Consider the following 26,158-nt stretch of genomic DNA (forward strand, 5'->3'; position numbering starts at 1 on the left):
ACAGGGGGGAGAGGGACACCCTGACATTAGCCCCCCGCACAGCAAGCAGGAAGCTCCTGGGAGCAGCTCCAAGGCAGAGGGCAAGAGCAGCACACGGCAGTGGGGGGAGGGACAGCTGAACTGCCGGCAATTGATAGCCTGCTGGGCAGCTGCCGCACAGGGAACTTAGGGGAACGGGGAGCTGATAGCGGGGCTGCCGGTCCATCCTGGTTCCAAGCCCCCACCAGCTAGCTGCAACAGGCTGCTCTTCCTGCAAGCAGTGGACAAAGCAGGCAGCTGCCAAACAACATTATAAAGGAGCATTGCACAACTTTAAAAGAGCACGTTCTCTCATTGATCAGCAACATAACAACGAAACAATGTTAACTGGGACAACTTTAAGTGAGAAGTTACTGTATACTAACTTCAATAACAACACAGAATACAAAGTGTACACTGCTCACTTTATATTTATTTTTGATTATTTTGATTACAAGTATTTGCACTGTAAAAAAACAAAATAAATAGTATTAGGTAAATTGAAAAATACAAGTACTGTAGTGCAATCTCTTCATCATGAAAGTTGAACTTGCAAATGTAGAATTATGTAAAAAAACCTGCATTCAAAAATAAAACAACGTAAAATTTTGGAGCCTGCAAGTCTACTCAGTCCTACTTCTTATTCAGCCAAACACTCAGACAAACAAGTTTGTTTACATTTGCAGGAAATAATGCTGCCCACTTCTTGTTTACAATGTCACCTGAAAGTGAGAATAGGCATTCACATGGCACGGTTGTAGCCAGCGTCGCAAGATATTTACATGCCAGATGCCCTAAAGATTCATATGTCCCTTCATGCTTCAATCACCGCTCCGGGGGCCATGCATCCACGCTGCTAACGGGTTCTGCTCGATAACAATCTAAAGCAGTGTGAACCGACGCATGTTCATTTTCATTATTTGAGTCAGATGCCACCAGCAGAAGGTTGATTTTTTTTTTTTGGTGGTTTTTTGGTAGTTTCTGCATCAGAGTATTGCTCTTTTAAGACTTCTGAAAGCATACTCCACACCTCATCCCTCTCAGATTTTGGAAGGCACTTCAGATTCTTAAACCTTGGGTCAAGTGCTGTAACTATCTTTAGAAATCTCACATTGGTACCTTCTTTGCATTTTGTCATATCTGCAGTGAAAGTGTTCTTAAAATGAACAACATGTGCTGGGCAATCATCCGAGACTGCTATAACACGAAATATATGGCAGAATGCAGGTAAAACAGAACAGGAGACATACAATTCGCCCCCCCCCCCCAAAGAGTTCAGTCACAAATTTAGTTAACACATTATTTTTAACAAGCCTCATCAGCATGGAAGCATGTCCTCTGGAATGGTGGCCGAAGCATGAAGGGGCATACGAATGTTTAGCATATCTGGCACATAAATACCTTGCAATGCCGGCTACAAAAGTGCCATGCAAATGCCTGTTTCTAACTTTCTAGTGACACTGTAAATAAGAAGCGGGCAGCATTATCTCCTGTAAATGTAAACAAATGTGTTTGTCATAGCGATTGGCTGAACAAGAAATAGGACTGAGCAGACTTGTAGGCTCTGAAGTTTTACATTGTTTTGTTTTTGAGTGCAGTTATGTAACAAAAAAATCTACATTTGTAAATTGCACTTTCACGACAAAGAGATTGCACTACAGTACTTGTATGAGGTGAATTGAAAAATACTATTTCTTTTGTTTATCATTTTTACAGTGCAAATATTTGTAATAAAAATAATATACATTTTGATTTCAGTTACAACACAGAATACAGTATATATGAAAATGTAGAAAAACATCCAAAATATTTAATAAATTTCAATTGGTATTCTATTGTTTAACAGTGCGATTAAAACTGTGATTAATCACAATTTAAAAAATTAATCCAGAATAATTTTTTTTAGATAATTGTGTGAGTTAACTGTGATTAATCGACAGCCCTAATTATATATTTAATTACTACATAAAAGCCATATTCTACCCTTAATTGTGGGCGTGGGGGGGAAGAGTAGAGAGCCCTAAAATTATAGCACAGCCCACAGACTATAATTAAAAACAGAATTCAGCCCTCTTCACCAAATAGGCTTGGCACCACTGCTTTAAACAGAACTACCAATTTCTTAATACAAGGTTGAATTAAAGGTTTATATAAACTATACAGCAGATTGTCACTGTTTTATCATTATTGCTATAAATTACACACAAAATGATAATATTAATCTTTTGTTCAGTGTCTCTTTGAGAAATTACAATCACATCTAAAGAAATTGTGACAGAACAGATGCAGTACAAACAAATCCAAAGTACCTCCTAATAGCTGGTTTTAATTAAAATCCTCTTAGAAGCAGACAATCTTATTTTTAACACAGGCAGAAACCTCTAGAGGTTTTATAGGATGCAAGTAGCTCACGATGGCAGGTCCCTTCCCCCAAAGTTATGCTGGCTTCGAATGGAGGGAACGCACAGGAGCAAAGTCTGCAAAGAGGGCAGTTGTGATGGTGGGAAATGGCAGAAACCTGCCCTCCACCAGGTAGCACAGCGTTAATAGTGGGTGGCACTGCTATAATGAAGGCATGACCAAGGTGGCTGGGAACACACTGATTCAGTGCACCCCCACTGAGAGCACTCCCATGGAGTCCCTGATGGATTTTAGAGTTGCCCAGACTGGCAAAAATTCTAGGGAGGGCGATGGAGGAAACAGTACCATGCTCCAGCCCTGACTGCATCTGGTACTTTCCTGCTCTAGGCAGAGTGAATCTGGCTCAAATATGCCAAAAAACCCAACTGCCCGTGATTTGAACTCTGTGCAGAACTCTACAGCTTACATCAGAATGGGAAAAAGCCTACATAACCGCTAGGTCCTGTGTTTGTTTTTACTGGTGCAATGCTCATGAAACTGAGCAACTAACACAGCTGTGAAGCCAAGCACAGGGAGGGCAGGTATGTGCGGCATTGTCAATCCACTTCAGTCCCTACCTGCAATATCCCCTACTCTTCCAGTCTTCAACTGTTTTTAAGCAGAAACATCCTATTGTACCCAAACATATGCTGGCTTTGTGATATAAACAAATACCCTAATTAATTATTCTATGTGACCTAAAACTCAGAATTTATAGCTAGGTCTCTGACAGTGAAAGGCTAGAACATTAACCCAGTGTGTCATTCCAACTGGTGTGTTTCACAGGTCTGCCAATTATAGTCGAGGTACCGTATATGGTTGGGCACTGAATTGCACTTTTAAGGACTTACTTTCATTTCACTATGGAATGCATGTCTGAGTCTGCTTCTGAACATTAGTGAAACAGTGAATTTGTGTCAATTTCACTTAATTGTTCATTTTGAATTCATATAGTTTAAAGAACACAACAGCAAAAAAGTATTAGAATTCAGGAAAGCAATTTTGGAAAATAAAGGAATCCAGCCTGTGGGGTATGGAGGAGGGAGTAGAAGAGTTTTCACAAACTCACTGAGTTTGTATCTTGGAGATTATGAACAAGACGTGGTCACAGTAGGCAGAGAGTGACAGTGACCATGGATACTGAAGAGCCTACAATGTCAAAGGCTGCAGAGTGAAAAGGATAAAGGAGTATAAGACAGAAGAAGAGGCTTTTAGACAATCAGCAGCTGGTCATTAGAGACCTCTGTAAAACCAATTTAAATGGAATAGAGGGGGTAAAAGCTAAATTATAGGAGATACATGGGGAGTTAGAAGAACATAAAAATTGCCATTCCAGCCCAGAGCAGTGCTCTGTCTAGTTCAGTATCCTGTTACAGACAGTGAACAGTTCCAGATGTTTCAGAAGGTGCAAGAAACACATTAGTGTACAGTTGTGAAATAAACTACCCATAAGGGAAATCAGTCACAGGTTGGCTTATGCCAGGATACATAAGAGTGTCACATTCATTCTAAAAAAGAATTGTATCCTAGCTAATGTAACTAGAGATGTTTTTATTATCTGTATAAATGTCCAATCACTCTGAATCCTGACAAGATTTTGACTTCACTCTTGTGGCAGTGAGTTCCACAGGTCGGCTATACATTGTGTAAAATGGTTATTTTCTTCTCTGTTTTAAATGTGTTGCCTTTCAACTTCACTGACTATCCCCTTAACCTTGAATTATGAAACTGGGTATATTTACCTTCTCGTTATTTTGTATACTTCACTGTCATGTACACTCTTATTCATCTCCTCGCTAAATTAAGTGCTCTCAATCTTTTCAATCTCTCCTCATGAAGAACCTTCTCCTGGCCGCTAATCCTTTTTATTGTCCATCCATTGTCCCTTTCTTTTGAATACTTCTTTTTTGAGACAGGATGACCAGAACTGATAAGAGTATTCTAAGTGTGGGCACAGATAGATTTGAGTAATGGCATTATAATATCTTCAGTATTATTTCCTCTCTCATTATCTGTACAGCCTAACACTGTTTGTTTGTTTGGGGGTTTTGTTGTTATTGTTTTTATTTTGACAGCTGCTACACACTGAGCAGACCCTTTCACTGACCTTTACACAATAATTCTTTCTCCTAAAAGTTTGTTAATTTAAAAATCAAGGTTGCATAACTAGACAGCTTGATCGGTGGGGCTGGAGGGGAAAAAAAGGGAGGAAGGAGAAGTGTTTTTTTTCTTCTTCTTCATGTTTAGGTGAGAAAAAGCATGTATTAAGGCTAATGGGAAGGAGCAGATAAGGAGATAGAGAAAAAACAACAACTGCACTTTATCCTATAAACTTTTAAAACTGTAACAGAGCAGCAAATATTTAAACTAATCAAATATAAAAAAAAATTACATGAAAACTATACAGATTTCCTGGGCAACATCCTGATAATAATGTAGTACAATATAAATCTAGAGCAACTCAATCAAAACCAGTAGAATCACTCCAGATTTCACCTGTGTGAGACAGATCTGGGTCCTCTACTACACATTTTTCTTAAGACAGAAAGAATAGACTGGCTCTGCATGAATTCAGAATAATATAATATAGATGGACTAGTTAAAATACTCAAAGTATTCCAGTTTCCAGACAGACTAAATATAAAATGGGAGGAGTAATTTTCAAATGATTTTTTTTGGAAAACCAAATAAAAAACCAAGCCAAAAATCTTACATTTGGCCCTCTTGATCCTGGAATTCTGGGTTCACTCAACAAACTGATGCTCCCTGATCCTTCCATGTCCTATAGTGAAAGAGGAAAGAATCATAGAACATTATATTTTACACTCACAGCCATTTTATATCAGGACTTCCTCTTGAATCTTAAAAAGCAAAGACATTGAAGAAAAACCAAACATACTAAAAATTCTTCTCCAAAACCATTTTTCTATCAGTTCACTGCTAAGTATTAGAGGTGAGCTATATTCAAATGTGGGAACAGCACCTTGATCCTTTGTGCCAATCGAGAACCTCGCAGAGTGATAGGTTTGTCAGTTTATCAACCTTCCGCATTATTTCACATTCAAGAAACAGGAGAACAGAGCGAAAGTAACTTTCCATTTTCAAGAGTACTTTGTACTACTTTAAATTCTGGTGTAGGATTTGTGTTTTGTCATTTAACTATCTCATAGCATTATGCTGCTTTGTATAGCTGTGCGTACTGTAATTACTTTTCAAAGCTAAATTGCTTAAACATTTATATCTGTTCTGGCAAAGGAGGCTCTGGAGGCATTTTGCCAAGCAGCCTAATTGTGATTCAAGAACTAAAGTTATTTCTTCCCCTCACAATTGAACATTGGGCCCCTGCCTGCAATTACTGTGGATGCAAAAGGCGATTCACATGGATCACTGAAATGAGCATGAGCTGAGAACAGCAATGTCCATACATGGGGAAAGGCTCTCTGAAGCAGAGGGCAGATCTCTATTACCAGGAAATGTGCATTTTCTTTATATACATGCCAATTCTTTTACAACAGTGGAGACTGCAACACTCTTTCTCAATCTGTTTCTACCTCGCTTACACACCACACCATCAGGGCAGAAAAGTAAGGCTGAATGCTGCAGAGCCTTCTTTTCCTTCTTTCTACAAACTGTAAGTCAAAGTGCATCAAATACCAAATGAAATATCTGTTGAGATTATGAGCTTTGAACTGTTTAGCTGTTTGCTCACTTCCCAAGGTGAGTGCACGTGTGTTGCATGTTCCTTCACCTTGCCTCCGTTGCGCTTTAATTGGTCTCCTTGTGGCAATATTTTTCCATCAAAGAGAGTGCCTAATGCCTGTTTTATATAACACACTGTCAGTTTTGACACTCATGTGTTTTTAATAGGTTTACCAGGTACCCTCTGCAATACAGACTGTTCTTTTGGCAAGCACAAGGGCCAGCAAACCCGGTCTCTTTCTTTCCCCAGTGCAGCTCAGCTTTGGCACATAATTAATAACAGCTGCTATCAAGTGCTGAAAGCAGTGCTTTGCAGAAGAGACATGCTTAGGGCAATAAACAGATTGCCAACCAAACGCTAGCATTGCCCTAATGAAACTGGCATACCAACTTGAGAACAGGCACAGCATTGTCTTCAGGTGGTAGAAGCAGGAATCAAAATGATCATGTAGGATCAGCCAGTCTATCCCTAGATGGGATTTCCATCTAGAAATGGGGAAAGGACAATCATCCTGATCTTCCTGGCTTATGATTAAACAAATACAGTTCTGCTATTCCAGCTCAGAGCTGGCTGGCCAATTTATGTTGTTGGAACCAGCCCTTCCTACGCCTCTGTATGTTGCCAATGCAATGGGGTCCCGATCCTGATTATCTCCTGCAATTCTGGCAACTTCACACCACTCAGACTTAGGGGGAGCAAAATGGCAAAATTTGGCCCTAATTGGCTAGCTGCAAATTCCCTCTGCACAAGAGACCTCTCAGCTGGGCTAGAGGGGCAAAGCTGGCTTCTATGTCAACTACCCAGGGGCTATGATGGGGGTGGGACAGAGCACCCCCACCCTTCACCAGCTCTCAAGGGGTTGATGGTCCTAGTTCCTAGCTGGAGTTCCTAGTTACCTGGCATAAGGCAGAGCCCCTCCTAGGGGCTCTGATTTATGTTGGGGTTTGGACCATGGCTGGCCATAACTGGCTCCTAACTGTCCTCATCCCCTCCTGAACCACGTGGTTCCCTGGTAACAAATACAGTGGTGCTCCTTAAAAACAAATGAATTGCTTGAGATATCTACTGGCCAGATTCTGGTATCTTTATTTTGGTTTAGTAGCACCTTAGTCCATGAATAGTTACATTGACTTCAACAGAATTACTTGGGGAGTAAGGTGTGAATAAGGGTATCAGAATTTGTCTTTAAATAAGCACTGGCAGTTACATAACCTCCATATTTAACATATTCAATGTATTTCCTAGAGTAAGTATAGGGAAGAATAAAGGAACAATGCAAACACCGAGGGAACCATATTTATATATCTCAGATAAAACTGGCAAGTTCTAAAGGTCCCCACTCTATCCTGGATAAGATGTTTGCAATTGTCAGCCAAACACTGTTTATTCCTCGCATAAAGTTAATCTTGGTTACTGGTCTGATGTATATTATGTCCCATACAGAAAAAAATTAGCTAGAGAGCCTTTCTCGAATTGACCAGCCAAACAGTAGATGAAAAACACAAACAGAGAGAGAGAGGGTGACCCATACATGGGCATAGATGGAGGTTAAATGCCAACCTTTTAACCTTAGCAAAAATATGGATGTTTAAAACCCTACCAAAGCCAGATCCTCTACCCCAAGTCTGCCAGAAAGGGAAGACAGAATTTACCTCAGTATGTTTCACTCACAGTGCTGAGATTCAGTTATTTTTCTGCACTATGAACTGTTTTCAGATAAAGGACTGAACTGAGCCCTAGGTGAGTTCAAATTTTAGAACAGAGGAGGCACTATATGCATAAATAAAATGTAATGTCTCAATTTTCAAACTTCACTTGTTTGGTTTTGTGAGAAAATGTTCCTATTGAGGATTACACTGCATGAGGTCACTACCAAATTTCTGCATTTTTTATCTTTCAGGCTTACATAACTGACCTGCCTAAACCAAACTTATGGCCTCTAAAATGATAGCATGTGAAAACTGGCATGTTAAAGCAGAACCTGAAGCTCAGGTTTAATGCGCAACAGCAGCTGTCATCATATCTTTAAGTCTACTCTATAAATTATTTACACACTAAAATAAACTACTAAAACGGTTGTGAAAACTGTGTGATAAGAGCTTTAGCTTATAGCACAACAACAATTCTGTTGTTGGCATTAAGATCACAGAATATTTGTATAAAAGTAACTTAAAGAAAGCAATCAGCCACGAACAATAATTACGGCCAAAGAGAGGGCTAAGTTCCACTGAGATAAAAACAGTGAACAACTTATCTGTAGATTGGGAGAAAATAAAGTAAACCTGAAGAGAAACTTTATGGACAGTATTCAGTGTGATAAAACTTGTCTTAAAGATAGTTAGACAGGAAAAGCGTTAATGAGCATGCTCTCCTTCCATTGAAGCCAATAACTTTGCATCTACAATTAACCCTTTTAATAGAAGAGCACCTCAAATCCAAACCCATAGCCTGGGCCAGGTGGCCCCGGTGGTCCAGGTGGTCCTTGAGGTCCAGGCTTTCCAGGCTGCCCATCAGCACCTGCCTGGCCTTCTGGGCCTGGTGATCCAGTATCTCCAGCATCTCCCTAAAGCAAAAGGGCAACAAATGATTTTACTGAACGATTATAACACGTAGATGTGATTACAGGATTTGTTTGACTGAAAATTATGTTCACTGATTTAATTAGGTTGCAGAATAATAATCTTCTGGACTTCTTCCACCCAAGGATCTCAAAGCACTTTTCAAAAATTATTGAATTAAGATTTGCAACATCCTTGTGATGTAGGGTTCACCTCGTTTTATAAATGGGAAATGGAGACAATGAGAGGTGAAGTCATTTGCCCCAACAAAGCAGGTCAGTAGCCAGAGTTGGGAATAGAACCCAGGTCCCCTGAATCTCAAGCCCCAGGCAAAAAAATATTGAAATATTACAAATATTCATTTTGTTAATCTGTTTGATCTTGGCTTTCTTTCAACTGTTTTCAGGAAACTTTTGATAGGCAGAATACAATGCCAAACTATGTGTGACAGACTATACCTGAAGGATGTTGTTATGCTATACTTCAAAATAAACAAAGCTTGATCCTTTTACCTTTGGGCCAACTGCACCAGGAAGACCTTGATCACCCTGTAAAATAAAACCAGTGTCAGTTAATTGAACAGGATTAAATGATTTAGGTATAGAGAACACAGATATATGCTCTGCTTAATTCAGGTTTCAGTGAATACCTTTGTTGTTGAATTTATTGAGGTCATAATGCTGGTTTATAATAAGCATTAAAGCTGCTGGTTAAAAAATCCAACCTTCAGTTGAGTAGTTACATCTGCAAATGACTAGCGCTTCCAGTGTGGTTTGCAGACAGGAAGCAATCTAGTATTTTGATTATTGCAGCAGGTTTTAGAGGTTTGGACCACACAGAATCAAATATCAAGGATGAAATCTTCACCTCATTGAAGTCAATGGGAAAATTCTCATTGAATGCAATGGGAGCAGGATTTGATCCCAACCAAATTGTAAGTATGGCCCAGTCAAAGAATGCTAACATTGCTACAGATGTTTTTATGGTTCCACTGTGGTAATCTAGCAACCTGATTTTCTTATACACACTCAATCTGTGACAAATCTCTGTTTGAAAGGGATATAGGAACCTTAATAAACAAGCAGAGTTCCTGTATTCGGTGTTCTCTGAATGGCACAGGTCAGACACTGCAAATGTCAGCCTGCCTAGGTACTCTACAATGGAGTCATAGATTCATAGATTCTAGGACTGGAAGGGACCTCGAGAGGTCATCGAGTCCAGTCCCCTGCCCGCATGGCAGGACCAAATACTGTCTAGACCATCCCTGACAGACATTTATCTAACCTACTCTTAAATATCTCCAGAGATGGAGATTCCACAACCTCCCTAGGCAATTTATTCCAGTGTTTAACCACCCTGACAGTTAGGAACTTTTTCCTAATGTCCAACCTAGACCTCCCTTGCTGCAGTTTAAGCCCATTGCTTCTTGTTCTATCCTTAGAGGCTAAGGTGAACAAGTTTTCTCCCTCCTCCTTATGACACCCTTTTAGATACCTGAAAACTGCTATCATGTCCCCTCTCAGTCTTCTCTTTTCCAAACTAAACAAACCCAATTCTTTCAGCCTTCCTTCATAGGTCATGTTCTCAAGACCTTTAATCATTCTTGTTGCTCTTCTCTGGACCCTTTCCAATTTCTCCACATCTTTCTTGAAATGCGGTGCCCAAAACTGGACACAATACTCCAGCTGAGGCCTAACCAGAGCAGAGTAGAGCGGAAGAATGACTTCTCATGTCTTGCTCACAACACACCTGTTAATACATCCCAGAATCATGTTTGCTTTTTTTGCAACAGCATCACACTGTTGACTCATATTTAGCTTGTGGTCCACTATAACCCCTAGATCCCTTTCTGCCGTACTCCTTCCTAGACAGTCTCTTCCCATTCTGTATGTGTGAAACTGATTTTTTCTTCCTAAGTGGAGCACTTTGCATTTGTCTTTGTTAAACTTCATCCTGTTTAACTCAGACCATTTCTCCAATTTGTCCTCCAAAGCAGTTGCAATCCCTCCCAGTTTGGTATCATCCGCAAACTTAATAAGCGTACTTTCTATGCCAATATCTAAGTCGTTAATGAAGATATTGAACAGAGCCGGTCGCAAAACAGACCCCTGCGGAACCCCACTCGTTATGCCTTTCCAGCAGGATTGGGAACCATTAATAACAACTCTCTGAGTACGGTTATCCAGCCAGTTATGCACCCACCTTATAGTAGCCCCATCTAAATTGTATTTGCCTAGTTTATCGATAAGAATATCATGCGAGACCGTATCAAATGCCTTACTAAAGTCTAGGTATACCACATCCACAGCTTCTCCCTTATCCACAAGACTCGTTATCCTATCGAAGAAAGCTATCAGATTGGTTTGACATGATTTGTTCTTTACAAATCCATGCTGGCTGTTCCCTATCACCTTACCACCTTCCAAGTGTTTGCAGATGATTTCCTTAATTACTTGCTCCATTATCTTCCCTGGCACAGAAGTTAAACTAACTGGTCTGTAGTTTCCTGGGTTATTTTTATTTCCCTTTTTATAGATGGGCACTATATTTGCCCTTTTCCAGTCTTCTGGAATCTCTCCCGTCTCCCATGATTTTCCAAAGATAATATCTAGAGGCTCAGATACCTCCTCTATTAGCTCCTTGAGTATTCTAGGATGCATTTCATCAGGCCCTGGTGACTTGCAGGCATCTAACTTTTCTAAGTGATTTTTAACTTGTTCTTTTTTTATTTTATCTGCTAAACCTACCCCCTTCCCATTAGCATTCACTATGTTAGGCATTCCTTCAGACTTCTCGGTGAAGACCGAAACAAAGAAGTCATTAAGCATCTCTGCCATTTCCAAGTTTCCTGTTACTGTTTCTCCCTCTTCACTAAGCAGTGGGCCTACCCTGTCTGTGGTCTTCCTCTTGCTTCTAATGTATTGATAAAAAGTCTTCTTGTTTCCCTTTATTCCCGTAGCTAGTTTGAGCTCATTTTGTGCCTTTGCCTTTCTAATCTTGCCCCTGCATTCCTGTGTTGTTTGCCTATATTCATCCTTTGTAATCTGTCCTAGTTTCCATTTTTTATATGACTCCTTTTTATTTTTTAGATCATGTAAGATCTCGTGGTTAAGCCAAGGTGGTCTTTTGCCACATTTTCTATCTTTCCTAACCAGCTGAATAGCTTGCTTTTGGGCCCTTAATAGTGTCCCTTTGAAAAGCTGCCAACTCTCCTCAGTTGTTTTTCCCCTCAGTCTTGATTCCCATGGGACCTTACCTATCAGCTCTCTGAGCTTACCAAAATCCGCCTTCCTGAAATCCATTGTCTCTATTTTGCTGTTCTCCCTTCTACCCTTCCTTAGAATTGCAAACTCTATGATTTCATGATCACTTTCACCCAAGCTGCCTTCTACTTTCAAATTCTCAGCGAGTTCCTCCCTATTTGTTAAAATCAAGTCTAGAACAGCTTCCCCCCAGTAGCTTTTTCAACCTTCTGAAATAAAAAGTTGTCTGAAATGCAGTCCAAGAATTTGTTGGATAGTCTGTGCCCCGCTGTGTTATTTTCCCAACATATATCCGGATAGTTGAAGTCCCCCATCACCACCAAATCTTTGGCTTTGGATGATTTTGTTAGTTGTTTAAAAAAAGCCTCATCCACCTCTTCCACCTGGTTAGGTGGCCTGTAGTAGACTCCTAGCATGACATCACCCTTGTTTTTTATCCCTTTTAACAGATTGACATCGATCTGTTCTCCTACCTCACTCTGCTTTTACTGAAGCCTCTCTCACACTCTCCATCTCTTTTCCTTGCCATTCTTTCTATTCAGTTTACAGAATAGCCAGAAACCCAGAGTCTGAAAACAGCTATTTTTTCCCATTCACACTAACTGAATTAATAGCAATACATACAATAGCTGGCCAACTACTATAGCTCCTACACAAACAGACAATGGAAATTTTGACCATATGAGCCCTCAACAGATAGAGTAAGCACCAATGATAAAACAATAGCAGACAAATAAAGAATGATTTGTTGGAAAAAGGAACGACAGGAAGCATGTAAAACTACTCTCGACAGGTGGGAATGGATTTGGCAGACTTGCTGTGCACTGACTGTTCTTTGAGCAACTGCAGCGTGCAGAGTGCTTCATTTATAATTTAATTCTTATCAAATACATACAGTGTGGAAAATAGGCTCTGAAAGACAAGACAACTGGCCTTATCCCTCTTTCTGAGGAACATGCTCTGAATGAAAATGGCATTCTTCCAATTAACCCCTCTCCCCTCCAGACTTTCACCCTAAAATCTGAGATGCAGGTTAATTTAGTTTATTGTAACCAGGCATCTTTATTCTTCTCAGGACCCTCCCATAGGAACTGATCTTGTCCTACTGAAGTCAATGGGAACTTTACCATTGACTACAAAGGACACAAGATCAAGCCCTGAGCTCTGGAACAAGGAACTTATTTTAACTCTCTCTGGTCCATGTTGGCTCGGTGTGGGAATCACTGGAACAGCCACACAGAGGGGGCCCGAGCACCCCATTTGTACCACAGTACTGCCAACCCGAAGTATTCAAAACTCGTGAATCAGCCTCAACAAAATCATGAGACTGGCTTAAATATCCTGAGATTTTTTAAAGAAAATATTGGGGTTCTTTTTCTTTGCCTTCTGGTTTTTGAGCCTTTAGGGTGCACTTAGGTCCCAGTTTCCAGATTCTCTCTGCAACAATAAGGGCCAGAAACTTACTTGATTTTAATGAAAACAGAGATTCTCATGCAATCACTTGACTCCAGTAGCACAAGCTTTAAGAAAACACCAAATACTGCAACACTCATGACAAAATTGCAAATGTAGGCAACATTAGCACCATATAGGTGGTTTACACCTGCCCTCACATAGGCCAGGGCAGAAGGAGAAGTTGAGAATGGACTATAGAATCCACAATTTAGTAGTTCCAGTGACCCTAGCGCCCCACAAAAATGCAGTGGAAGATCCGCAGCAGGGAGCTGTGCTGCAGCTATAGGCCACTCTTGGCTGGAGGGGTGGATTTCACCCGCCCCATGTACTTTACTTGCATAAACCCAATTATTACTCTGCCTTTCTATGGATGAATTACATGGAATTGTTGTATATTATCTATTGAAAAAAATAGGACTGGATGCAACAGGACATTATAAGGTTGTTCAAACAGCCATTTGAGATGTTTTAACAAGCATTAGGAGCTGGATTCAGTAAACTATTCAGGGCTTCCTCCAGCTCAGAAGTGACGAAGATTTTATGCAGAACTCGGACCTTAGATTTTTAACTTACTTTTTCTCCTTTCTTTCCAGGAGGGCCAACCATTCCATCAAGTCCAGGATGTCCTTGGGGCCCCTGCGAATGATAGTAGATATAAGCACCTTCCCCAATCACAAAGAAAATACCCTGCCCAAATGACTTTATTTGAACTAATACAACTTTAAAAAAATAAACTCTAATATGCCTTAGTAACCTTCTACTCTAGTGATTTGTATTTCTGAGTTTTCATTTCTGACGTGTTGGTCTTTATGCAACTGAAGAGTGACACTAATACTTAATGAGAAACAACGTTCATGTAAGGACTGAGATTGCTTGCTATTATGGTCATGATTCTGCTTTTCTTGCAATCAGCAAGAGGTTTAAGTGTTTGAGGAGTGCAGGATCCGGTTTTATGTCTACTTGGAAATGTTGGCATCTCTACTTCATGGGCCAGATCCTGGATCCCAGCTCTTACCCCTTTCCACCACAGTGACAGTGCCAACAGGGTGGAGAGCCACCCTACCAGGGCACTCAGGGATTCCCCTGACGTCAGGGAATCTTTGGATGGCACAGAACTGGTAAAAAGCCCATTTACAACTTTTTTTTTTTAATACAGGAAATTGGACAGAAAAAAACCCATAAGCAGCATTCCTGAGAGGACCGTGGCTGTGGCCACAGTGGAAGAGGATGGGGTTGGAGTGTGCAACATTCTAGCCATCTCCAGCTGGCGGAGTGATCATTCTAGACAATATAATGTAGAGCTTCCCTTAGGCCCTTTTCCCTGTTCCCAAACCCCACAGTTGGGGGGTCTGCTCCCACAGACAGGCCCAATACATGTTAAGTGAAACTGGAGGGGGCTCCTGGAGAAAGGAAGAAAGAAGAATGGGGAAGGGAATTTGGGGGTCCTTGTGAATGGAACTGAGATGCAGGAAGAACTGTGGGGAGAGGAAAGGAGAAACAAGAGAGAACAAAAGAGAACAGGAAAAAAAGGGGAAACTCAGCCACACAATGTAAAGGAGAAACAAGAGTCAGACATGGGTACGCACAGAAGAGACAGCAGAATACAGAATGGGAAAGGGGGGGGGGAGAGGAAGAATAAAAAAATAGAGAGAAGGAAAGAGGAAAGAGGTTTCAAAAAGAAACAGAGCCAGATAGAGAATGATGAAGGAAATCATTCGGGGGAGGGAGGACCCATAGGTAGAGGGAAAGAATTAAAAGCTACACAGTGGCAGACTGGAACTCTCAATCTGTGGGGCCCTTGCTCTGTGCTCAGATCACGATGAGACCTTTCCTAGACTTGAAATTCTATTTCCTCCTCCATCTGCTAGTCTTCACAAATATGTAACATATTATAGGCAGCCCCGAATAGTGCCACCTATACTGAAGGTTATAAGTTTTGGAGTTGGGACTTGAAATTTGGCAAGGGGGTTGTCCTGGTGTCAAGGATGTGCCTTTTGCCAGCCCCATTAAAGCGTTTCCAAATTTGGCTAAGTTATCAGCCTTTGAAATTTTTCACTATGCACCTGCTCAGACAGACTTGTTAAGAGTTTGGTAGCTAAACTCCCCAGAGATTCTGTCTGTAGTGAGCGTGTTCAAGCCCAGGGCTGCAGGAAGTGAGCAGGAATTTCCCTATAATTCCTCTTTATGGCTGCTGCAGGCCACTGTGGCACTGGGCAACAGGACTCAAGGCAGGGAGACTGTCTCTCCAGTGCTCACAATCAGGATGGCTCTGTACCCTTCTAGTGGGGGCTGGGCCACATGTAGAGATTGATGAGCCTGCTACAGTCACTGCTGAGGAGCCACCCAGGGGTGCAGCATTTCAAGCGGCAGCCTGTACACAGAACTGAGATTGTGATAGAGCACAAAATGTGGCAGGTGGTTTCCAAATGTAACACTGCACCATGGAGTGCGTTGTCAGCAACAAATGAAGGAGGCCCTGCACCCCAAATGTTATTACATTTGTCTGGTGCTTTTTAGGATGGCCACTACTGGCCTCACATTTTCCACCCTTCTCTCCTCACTTTCCATTTCTGCCTTCTGGACCCACTATAGTTGATACGGTATAAATTTTTAACATTAACAAAATTGGAATGATTTACATTATGTTTTAGGTCTATTTTATATTGTACCGTGAATATTTTGGCTGGGAGGGTTGGATTAGCATAAAATTGTAATTAATTATTCATGATTATGATTATTACTCATGCAGTGTACAATGATCTTAAGTCTTACCGTCATATGGCTGCACATGTGCTTTATAGCTTTTGAGTAGCCTCAAGTATGCTATTACTTTACATTTAACTTCTTCTGCATCACTTGTCTTTACAAAATTGCACATGAAAACTATTTTTTAAAGAAACGTAACCGTATAAATGCTGACGAAAGAGGCAATGAGCTATTTCAACTTCATGTATATTTAACAAACAAAACCAAGTAATCAGATCAATAACAGATGCTATTTAAAGCAGTTAGTAAAAGCGATAGTTCCAGTTACAAAAGGCAGTTTTTAATCCAAGCCTTTTCAAGACGTTTCCAATAAGAGAGCTCTTAAATAACTAAGTCCTTGATTCAGCCAGGTACTTAAGCATGGGCTTAACTTTAAACAAATGAGTAGTCCCACCGGAATCAAGACTACTCACATGCTTATGTTGCACATGTAGGGTTGCCAGGCATCCAGTTTTCAACCAGAATGCCGGTCCAAAAGGGACCCTGGGGGCTCCGGTCAGCAGCGCAGCGGGGGCCCGGGGCTTGCCCTAGCTCCCCACGGCACCCAGAAGCGGTCGCCAGGTCCCTGCAGCCCCTAGAAACATGGGCGGCCAGGGAGGCTCCGCACTGCCCCTGCCCTGAGGACGGCTCCACAGCTCCCATTGGCCAGGAACCACGAGCAATGGGAGCTGCAGGAGTGGCGCCTGTGGGCGCGAAGGCAGTGCATGGAGCCTCCCTGGCCACCCATGAGTCTAGAGGCTGCAGGGACATGGTGGCCGCTTCCCAGGAGCCATGGTAAGCACCAATGGGATCCCGCAGATTGTCTTGCAAGATTTGTCAATGAAATTCCTCAAACTTGCAGTAATACTCATCAGGAAGCCTGACCTATTTTGGATGCAGTGTTAGACAATGTTTTGTTCAGAATATCACAGCTACGTGACTTGTGAGCATCACTGCAACAAGGATTATCATGTTTTGTTTTTTATTGTAGGGCCATATCCTGATTCCCGTCTCTGGCTTCAGAGGGTTTTGACTAAAGCAGAAGCAATGTGGTTCTGGTGCAGGGGTAGTGAAAAGGATAGGGAAGGAAACTGGAAGCTAAAGAGCACAACTTTGTGGTGGACTCAAATAGCAACTTCTTACAAATTATGTCAAAGCTATGGTGGAAGCCCGGCTCACAGGAAATAGTTGGGGGAGGGGAGCCTAGTTATGTAGAATCCTCTGATGATACTGCAACAGCTGCCATAGTAGTGAGTTGACTCAGAGAGAGGCCACTTGAAACGGAATTTAAGAAGAGGGTCTAGCATGCAAAACATTGCAGAGTGGGTGGTGACTTCTGGTCTCAACAATGTCTTATCTGAAAAAACTTTCATTGATTTCAATGGCTTTGGATGAGGCCCAAAGTATGTACTTAAATCTATCCCTATTCACACAAGCATGCACTTAAGTGCTTTGCTGAATCTGGCTTTACTGATGAATCAGTATCTGAGGCTATGTCTACACTACAAATTACTTCAGTATAATTTATGTCGCTCAGGGGTGTGAATAAGCCACCCTTGTGAGCAACATAAGTTATACCAACGTAAGCTCCAGTGTAGACAGCTCTCCCGCTGAAATAGCTACTGCCTCTTGCAGAGGCAAGAGTTATTAAGCCGATGGGAGAGCTCACTTCTGTCAGCTTAGAGCGTCTTCACAAGAAGTGCTACAGTGGTGCAACTGCATCGGTGCAGCTATGGTGCTGTAAATGATGTAGTGTAGACATAGTCTTAGAATCTCCGGAGGCACTCAGCATCATGCAGGATTAGGCTCCCATGATCATGAACTGATATAGACTATGCCCGAATCTGCCCTGTGAGTTTATAAAGAAAACCGCACCATATCTAGTAGGCTTAGATTCTTGCTACAGTGAAAGAATGTGTCAACAACTATGTACAACTTAGTGAGAAAAATGTTTTGGGGATTTCAATGAAGATCAAAGGTTTTGTACCTCTAGAACTTGCTGAATCATTCTTAAGTGAGGCCAAAACACTTGAAATACTTTAATGATTTTCCTCTTTCCAAAATTTCTTATTTTCCAGATTATACAATTTTCTTGATAATGTTTCATGGACTGTAGCTGCTATCATATGCGATACCATGGCTGAATTTCTTACTGGTCAAAAATTATTATTTATCTTTTTGTGGCTGTTCCTCTCTCTCCCTCTCCTCCTGGTTGAGCTTATTATGGAAGACTATCTTTAAAAAAGGACACCCAAATAATAAAAAGGAAATTTTTTTGTATATAAAAAAAAGATTCCTACTGTTTAGATCACGAACTGAGGTTTTTTTAAATTTTAACAATGCTAAAGAGATCCTAGACTCAAACAGGATCATTATCATTTCACAATAAATTTTCAAGTGGAAAACCACTTGACTATTAAAAAAAAATGGACAGGAATCTCTGCCTTCTCTTTTAGCATATTTTTGTTCTGAGAAACAATGCCAAATGAACTTTCATGATATCATCTAGTACAAAACTCTTATAACAAGTGCTTTAATTTCAAGCTCTGGTAAGAATCAATATTTTGAATTCAAGTCAGTGAAGTGGCAGTGGCACAACCACATAATTATAAATAACTCCGCTCTGTCTTCTTCATAAAAGCAATTCAAATAAAACTTAAATCAATTGAAAGGATGGTATAGTTTGAGAACGAGGAAAAAAAGTAATAAAAAGAAACCTCTTTGCATAGTTACGTTCTTAGGCCCCAGTCCTGAGTCTTATGCACAGGCTTAAAGTGCTCGTAGTGCATATCGTTAAGCACGTGCTTAAGTCCTTGCAGAGTCAGGGCCTGCTACTGTAAACTCTTACTACTTGGTGTAGCACTTATGAATTTTCAACTGGGAAGTATTCATGGTAATAGGGCTACGCCCAGTAGTAAGTATTTGAAAATAGGATATTTAGGGTCCTGTAGCAATGTTAACTCTTACAATTTTTATTGCATGTCTCATGATATTTAGTGCGTTTCTTTAAGCTCAAGTTCCTGGAGTCATGTGCTCAGGTAAGAATCTTAGCTTTCTTTAAAAAAGCTTTTTGGCCAGTGTGGTTGCAGAGAAAAGCTTGACAATGTGACTGAAATAACACATTAAAGGTTCAAACACCAGAGTAGATATATTTATATTTTAAATCTCATGACTTTTCAGCCAACTGCATGATTTTTTGGGGGGGCTGACTCAATTTTTGAATAGTAGGGGATGGAAGTGATGCTGTAGTATAATCAGCAATCCATTCCATGGTTGCCTAATCTGGGCCAAGAGTAAGACAAACTCTGGGTGAGATCCTCATCCCCCCGCCCCCAACTCCAGTTCAAAGAGCCAGAGTGCTGTAAAAGGGCTGCAGAAGGTCTGGACCAGGTGGAGAAGAATTTCACCCAGTGCAGACACAGCAGAAATCAACTGTAAGGCTAGCATACAAGGACCCAGTGTGAGAAAGCAGCACTCTGGAACCCCCATATTCACCACTGAGATAGGATTATGATATATTTTGTACAAAGTATGCCTTGTGAGGCATCATTTTAAAAGTTTTGATCTGCTGAACATTAATATCCTGTTGGATTGTTATGTACAATCATTATATGTAAGGTTATGAAGTATTGCTGTATGTGTTACTGAAATATGTTGTGCGGTTGGGAACACCCACAACCAGCATTTCAAGTACAACAATGGAGTAGCCAGAAAGCGTTAATGGCTCCTCAACACCCACCAAGAAAAGAATCTACTATCCCAGAGACTTTCAGAGAGACCATGTAGACTATGGAGACTGCTTGACCAATGGGGACAGCCTGATCCCCACATCACAGCAAAGATCTTTCCAGCAAGCTTGAAGAAAATATAGAAGAGAGGAAGTGACATCATTACTTGGCCTCTTCCACCCCCCCCCCCCATTCAATACCTGGAGAAATGTCTGGAGGACAAAGACCTTGAACTGGGGGAGGGAGGTCCCAGGCTCGAAAAGAGTCCAAGCCTGTGTATTGAGGATCTGTAACCTGCTTGTACCATCCGTCAGGGTGAGGCACTAATTGATTCAAATCCTGTTGAGTTTGTAGAACTTAGACTGTGATTTAATTTTAATTCTTAAGTAACCAACTTTGATCTCTACGCTTGATATTTATAATCACTTAAAATCTATCTTTCCGGAGTTAATAAATCTGTTTTATTTTTACCTAAAACAGTGTGTTTTGGTTGAACTACTTGAGAAATCTCAGCTCAGGTTACAAAGGCTAGAGTGAGTCCTCTCCACATCGAGGGAGAGGCAGATTAGATAATGAATTTACACTGGCCAGGCTTCTGACCAGTGCAATATGATACAGTTCTGGGGTGCAAGACTGGGGAGCGGGGAAGTAGGGGGGAATTGGCAGGAGCCTCCCTATTGATTTTTCATGAGTGGCTGGGAGATCATTCATGTGTAACACAGTGAGGTATGTTCCTCCCTGTGGATGGCTGTGTAAGGGCAGTATCTGCCAGAGGATTGTAGCGTGCCAACCATGTCAGTGTGAGAGGCAGCCCGGGTTAGTGGGACAGAAGGCTCAGAGGTCCCACAGTCCAGGTTACACCCCAGAGACAAACTGGGGGTGAGGGGGAGTGTGATGGGGCAGGGCTAAAGGAGGGAGGGGCACATTGGGGTATGGCCACAGCATGCAGCACTGGAAGGCTGCTGTAATTTACAGGCCCCCAGGGCTGTTTTAAATTAAACCAGGGCCTCTCCAGCCCCTGGAGCAGGTGGGAACTGGGAAGGCACCAAGAGGCTTAAAGTCACCCTAGCCCCAATGCTGTGCTTTCTAAAGACTCCATGAGGCTGAAATCATTCGGACTCCAGGCAGATTTAAGAATCTGCCCTGTGGATCCTCTTGCAGGGTCAGAATCTAGTTCTGCAAATATTACTCAAAGCAAAATGTTGGTAAACACATAACATAATATTGTTGCTATGGACAACTATGTAAAGCATTTAAAAACCCATTGACAAATGCTACAAACCAATCTGTAGGATAACAGAGGAAAAGGCCAGATTTACACATCATTTTGTTTACCAAATACTTAGAATTTGCTTCAAAATGGAAGTCAATTACATCTTGATTGCAATTATTAATTATGTAATTAATCAAATATAAAAACATAAGAACGGCCATACTAGGTCAGACCAAAGGTCCATCTAGCCCAGTATCCTGTCTTCCGACAGTGGCCAATGCCAAGTGCTTCAGAGGGAATGAACGGAACAGGTAATTAACAAGTGATCCATCCCCTGTTGCCCATTCCCAGCTTCTGGCAAACAGAGGCTAGGGACACCAACATTATTCTCAAGGTTCCATTGTGTATGTAAACAAGGCTGTTTCTGAAACACGTTGATAAAACAGCATCGAGGGAAAATACTGCCTTTTGAGCCCACATTTGTAGGACCACCTTATTTGACCTTAGTGAAACATCTTATTGCCATGACAGAACCATTAATTTCCTCATCATACACCTCTAAATTGTAAAACCAAAGGACATTTCAGTGCAGAAATAAAAGTTACATAAAACAAAGTAAACACCACCTTTAAAATATACATTTTAGCAAACTTTTAGACTCTCTGGGCCTGTTTACACAAGGACACTGAGGAAAATTAATCCAAATAAGGGTTAATTAAAAGTCAGTTAGTTAAACTGCCTAAAAGAGGCCTTAATTTGGTTACAGTGAATTAAGATAAACCAAATTAAGGTAATTTTAATTCCGAATTAGAGTATCCACACAGGAGTTTAATGCAATTTAACTAATCCTCTTTTAATTCAAACCTTCAGTTAATTCAGATTAACTCTCCTGAATGTCCCCATGTAGACAAGTCGTGTGCTGTTTAACAATAGAATAATTCATCTTTAAGTAAACCTACTGTGCTCTAGTTATCACAGATTTGCATTAGACAAATCAATACATACACTGTTTATCTTTGGAGCAAAATGAATGCTTTTGGAAAGTTCTGTTACAAAAGTGCCTTAAGGCAGATGGTGATGTAAGGATCTTAATACTGTAATATTCATTTGAAAGATTGGTCTATTCCTCATATTATGAGTTGGGTGAAATCTAGTTATGAGTTGAGTTAAAACCCCAATGAGACTGATAATTGAAAGGTGAGTTCACACCTAACGTAACTTTAAGCACAAATCCCACCTAAGACAGAGAGGTGCATGTGGGTAGACAGATCATAAAAAAACTGACATCAGACAAGAACAGAGAAAGAGGGAAAGGCAAGAAAGCCAAGCAAGAATCTGTAAGCATTGTGTGACCCTGGACAAAGCTAGAGAGCGTGCTTTGGGGTCTGGTGTTGGCTAAAAAGGCTTGGGGGCTGTAAGCTAAGAAACTGCTCCTTTTGTTCTTGGTTCTTTCTGAATTCAGAGACACAGGACTTTGCACATTTCTTGGTAATAAACAAGATTGCATCAAAGAAAATACCAGACTCCATCAGTTTCTGTTTCCAACTGGAACATCCCCAGCGCCCCAAACTCTGACTAGCTGCTCGAGTCAAAAAGGGGTAACACTGGTGCAGGGCCGGCTCTGGCTTTTTTGCCGCCCCAGGCAAAAAAGCCTCCGGCCGCCCCCCCCCCCCCCCCGCGGGGGGGGGAGGGGGGGAGGGCGGCCGGAGCCCTGGGAGGAGGGCAGCGAGCCCCGGCGGGGGCTCGGCTCTCCCCCCGGCGGCCAGAGCGCAGGGCGGCGAGAGGGCGGCGAGCCCCGGCTGGGGCTCGGCTCTCCCCCCAGCGGCCAGAGCGCAGGGCGGCGAGAGGGCAGCGAGCCCCGGCTGGGGCTCGGCTCTCCCCCCGGCGGCCAGAGCGCAGGGCGGCTGGGGAGAGGGGAGGGCCGGGGGGAGGGCGCGGGGGGGAGGGCGGCCAGAGCGCCGGGGGGAGGGCGGTGAGCCCGGCTGTGGCCCCGCTCTCCCCGGCGGCCGGAGCGCCGCGCCGCCCCCCTCCAGGTGCCGCCCCAAGCACAAGCTTGGTGGGCTGGTGCCTGGAGCCGGCCCTGCACTGGTGTCAGGAGCGGGAACCAGTTTCTAAGAAGAGAGATTGTGTCCCGGTGTTCCTGCTGAATTAAGATGGAACAAATAATGGAGGCATTTGCAGAATCCAAAACCGGCCAGTGGGATTTAAAACAAAACCTAAAATAGGAGCTGGAGGCTTCACAAAAGAATTTTTAAAAAATACACAAAAGCAACATCTGCAGGATTCCCAGAAAGGGATGAGGATTGCCTTACAGGCAGAGGTCAAATCTCTGTTGGAGCAGCAACTACAAAATGTCCAGACAGGTTGGGAAGCCCAGCTGCATAGCTCCCAAGCTGAAATGGCAAGATAGAGGAGGCCAGCAACCTGACTGCCATAGACCTGAAGTTTTTCCATGAAATAGTGGAGACCAGGCAGGCTGTAGCCAGCTTGGAACTCAATAACAGAGATGAGCTGCAGCAAGGACACAAGGAGCTCAAAATTCAGTTCAAGAAGGAAAGGTCACAGATCATAGTGGAAGGGCAGCCAGAGCACTTGGGTAAGACCAGACATTTCCAACAGTTTTCTAACATCTTTATAACCCACAGAGGCCTAGAAGGAAGAGGTCGGGTTGTCCCAGCTCAAATAATGCAAAAGCCCACTATCTTTGAGGGAGAAAGACTTTCTGGGAGGCTTATTTGGATCAATTCAACATTATAGTTCAAATGAGTGGCTAGAAAGAGGGACAGAAAGGGGTTTCTAGCAGGCAACTTAGCTGGCCCAGCTCTGATGGTGCTGCAGAACTTACCCCCAGAAAAGAGACAGAGTTATCCAGACCTGGTACAAGCCCTTGACATGTGATTTGGAGTTGGCCAATCTAAGCAGGCCAGGGCATGGAGAGGGAAAGAAGAAACCCCATCTGAACTGAACTGAGGACCTGCAGAGGCTTATATTCCCAGCATACACAGACACCACTGAGGCCTTCCTGGATAGATTGGCTATGGACCAATTTATAGATGATCAGCTTGACTTGAACTTGCAGATCAAGACTAGTGAAAGGAGGCCAGAGACAAAATTTGCCACGGAACGTGAATCTTTCCTTGCAGCAGTGCACCAGAAGAGGAAGCAGCTGCTAGTGATAGGTTTTGGTTGATGCAATGTCCCCAGCCACATTAGAGAGGCTAATGGAAAGGGTATTACATGGCATTTCCCTCTCAACCTGTCTGTTATACCTAGATGATATCCTAGTGCATGCTAAAACATTTGCGCTAGAACCAAAACATTTACAAAAGGTCAGTGATAAACTGAAGGCAGCCAACTTGAAACGGAACCCAAAGAAATCTGAGTTGTTTCAAAAAGAGGTAACGTACCTTGGGCTCACAATTAGTGAGGAGGGAATTTCCACTGACAAAAAGAAAATGGAGGCTGTACAGAGCTGGCCCGCTCCCTAGACACTCACATATGTGCAGAGTTTTATAGGACTCAGAAGGTTTGTTTGTGGGTTTGCACAGGCTGTGAAAAAGGGAAATCACTTCAGTGGTTAGCAGAGTGGGATGTAGAATTTTCAGAGTTAAAAAAGGCTCTGGTGACTGTTCCTGTCTTGGCCTAACTTTGTTTCAAAACCCCCTTTTCATATTGGTCACAGATGCTATCGCGTATACTCTGGAGACAGTACTGACACAGGAACACAAGGGACTTGAGAGGCTGGTTGCTTAGTACAGCAAAAGTCCAAGTTCTCCTCAGCTAAATTATTGCACCATCCAAAAGGAACTTGTAGCAGTGGTTAAATCTGTAGAACATTTTCATCGGTATTTGTATGGGAGGAAGTTTGTGGTCAGGACAGACCACGCTTCCCAGCAATGGCTCTTTAGATACAAGAATCCTGAGGGACAGCTTGCCAGATGGTTGGAGAAACTGCAGTGCTATGATTTCCCAATCACACATAAGCCTGGCCATAAGCATGATATTGCTGATACTTTGTCCAGACAACTCTGTTGGAAGTCTAATTGCAAACCCTGCCCCAAACAGAAGAGCAAAGAATTAGTTGCTCAAGGGAATGGGGGTGGCTCACTTCCTCTAATTCACAGAAGTGCCCATGTTCCTGGTTCATCAACTGGAATGATGGGGATGGGGTTGCAGGAATGGACCCCAGAACAAGTCAAAACTTCCCAGAGAGAGGATCCTAATATCTGTGTGTGACTGGAAAATCAATTTGCATATGCAGCCACCGTGAAACATAGTGTCCCCCCCATAACACCACACTAAAGGCTTTCTGGTCAAAGTGGGAAAGCTTGGAGTTTAAAGAGGAAATATTGTATAGGAGTGGGGAGAAACCAGCAGGTGATGGATCCAGATACCAGCTGGTTGTACCAGATGCATTGAAAAAGAAGTTTTGAGGTTACATCATGATTTTAAAACTACTGGACATTTTTGGGACTGCAAAAACCTTAGCTAACCTAAAGGAGAATTTCTATTGGGTAAAATTCAGGCAGGATGTGGAAAATTGATACAGGAAATGTGATGCTTGCATTACAAAGGGAGGTCTCTTTAAAACTGGGAGGTTCCCTTTGCGGCATTATCTTGTGGGGGGCACCAATGGAGTGCACTGCCATTGATGTTCTTGGGACTTGGCTAAGACAGAGGCTGGCAATCAGTATTTGCTGGTGATTCTGGACTACTTTTCAAAATGACCTGAGGCTAACACACTTATAAGAAATCAAGATGCTGGGACAGTAGCAGAGGTCTTAGTAAATGAATTCTTCAACAGATTTGGGGTCCCAGATGAGTTACACAAAGATCAAAGGAGAAAATCAGAATCCAAAGTATTCCAACACATTTGTGAGATTCATGGGATTGCAGAGCTCCCATCACCTCCCCCATGGGACGGCGAAAAGGTTCAATAGGACTCTAGGGGCTCCTTTGTAGAACAGTGTCAAAGGGACTGGGACCAGCATATCCCATTCCTTTTGATGGCTTATAGGACAGCAGTCAGTGAGAGTACAAAGGGTATCCCAGCACTTCTCACATCTGGGCATGAGATA

General features: G+C 42.2%; 1 protein-coding gene across 1 annotated transcript in view; it reads right to left on the reverse strand.

Moving 5' to 3' along the window:
* The window catches only part of COL15A1 (collagen type XV alpha 1 chain), a 198,937-nt gene that overhangs the window by 77,589 nt on the left and 95,190 nt on the right, over positions 1-26,158 (reverse strand). Inside the window, exons 13-16 of the mRNA XM_065400013.1 lie at positions 13,968-14,030; positions 9,189-9,224; positions 8,547-8,681; positions 5,132-5,200 (exon numbers count right to left, since the gene is read on the reverse strand). Coding sequence (XP_065256085.1) covers positions 5,132-5,200; positions 8,547-8,681; positions 9,189-9,224; positions 13,968-14,030 — 303 coding nt within the window. The remainder of the gene's footprint in view (positions 1-5,131; positions 5,201-8,546; positions 8,682-9,188; positions 9,225-13,967; positions 14,031-26,158) is intronic.

Source organism: Emys orbicularis, chromosome 2, assembly GCF_028017835.1.
Source record: "Emys orbicularis isolate rEmyOrb1 chromosome 2, rEmyOrb1.hap1, whole genome shotgun sequence".
NCBI classification, from domain to species: domain Eukaryota; kingdom Metazoa; phylum Chordata; order Testudines; family Emydidae; genus Emys; species Emys orbicularis.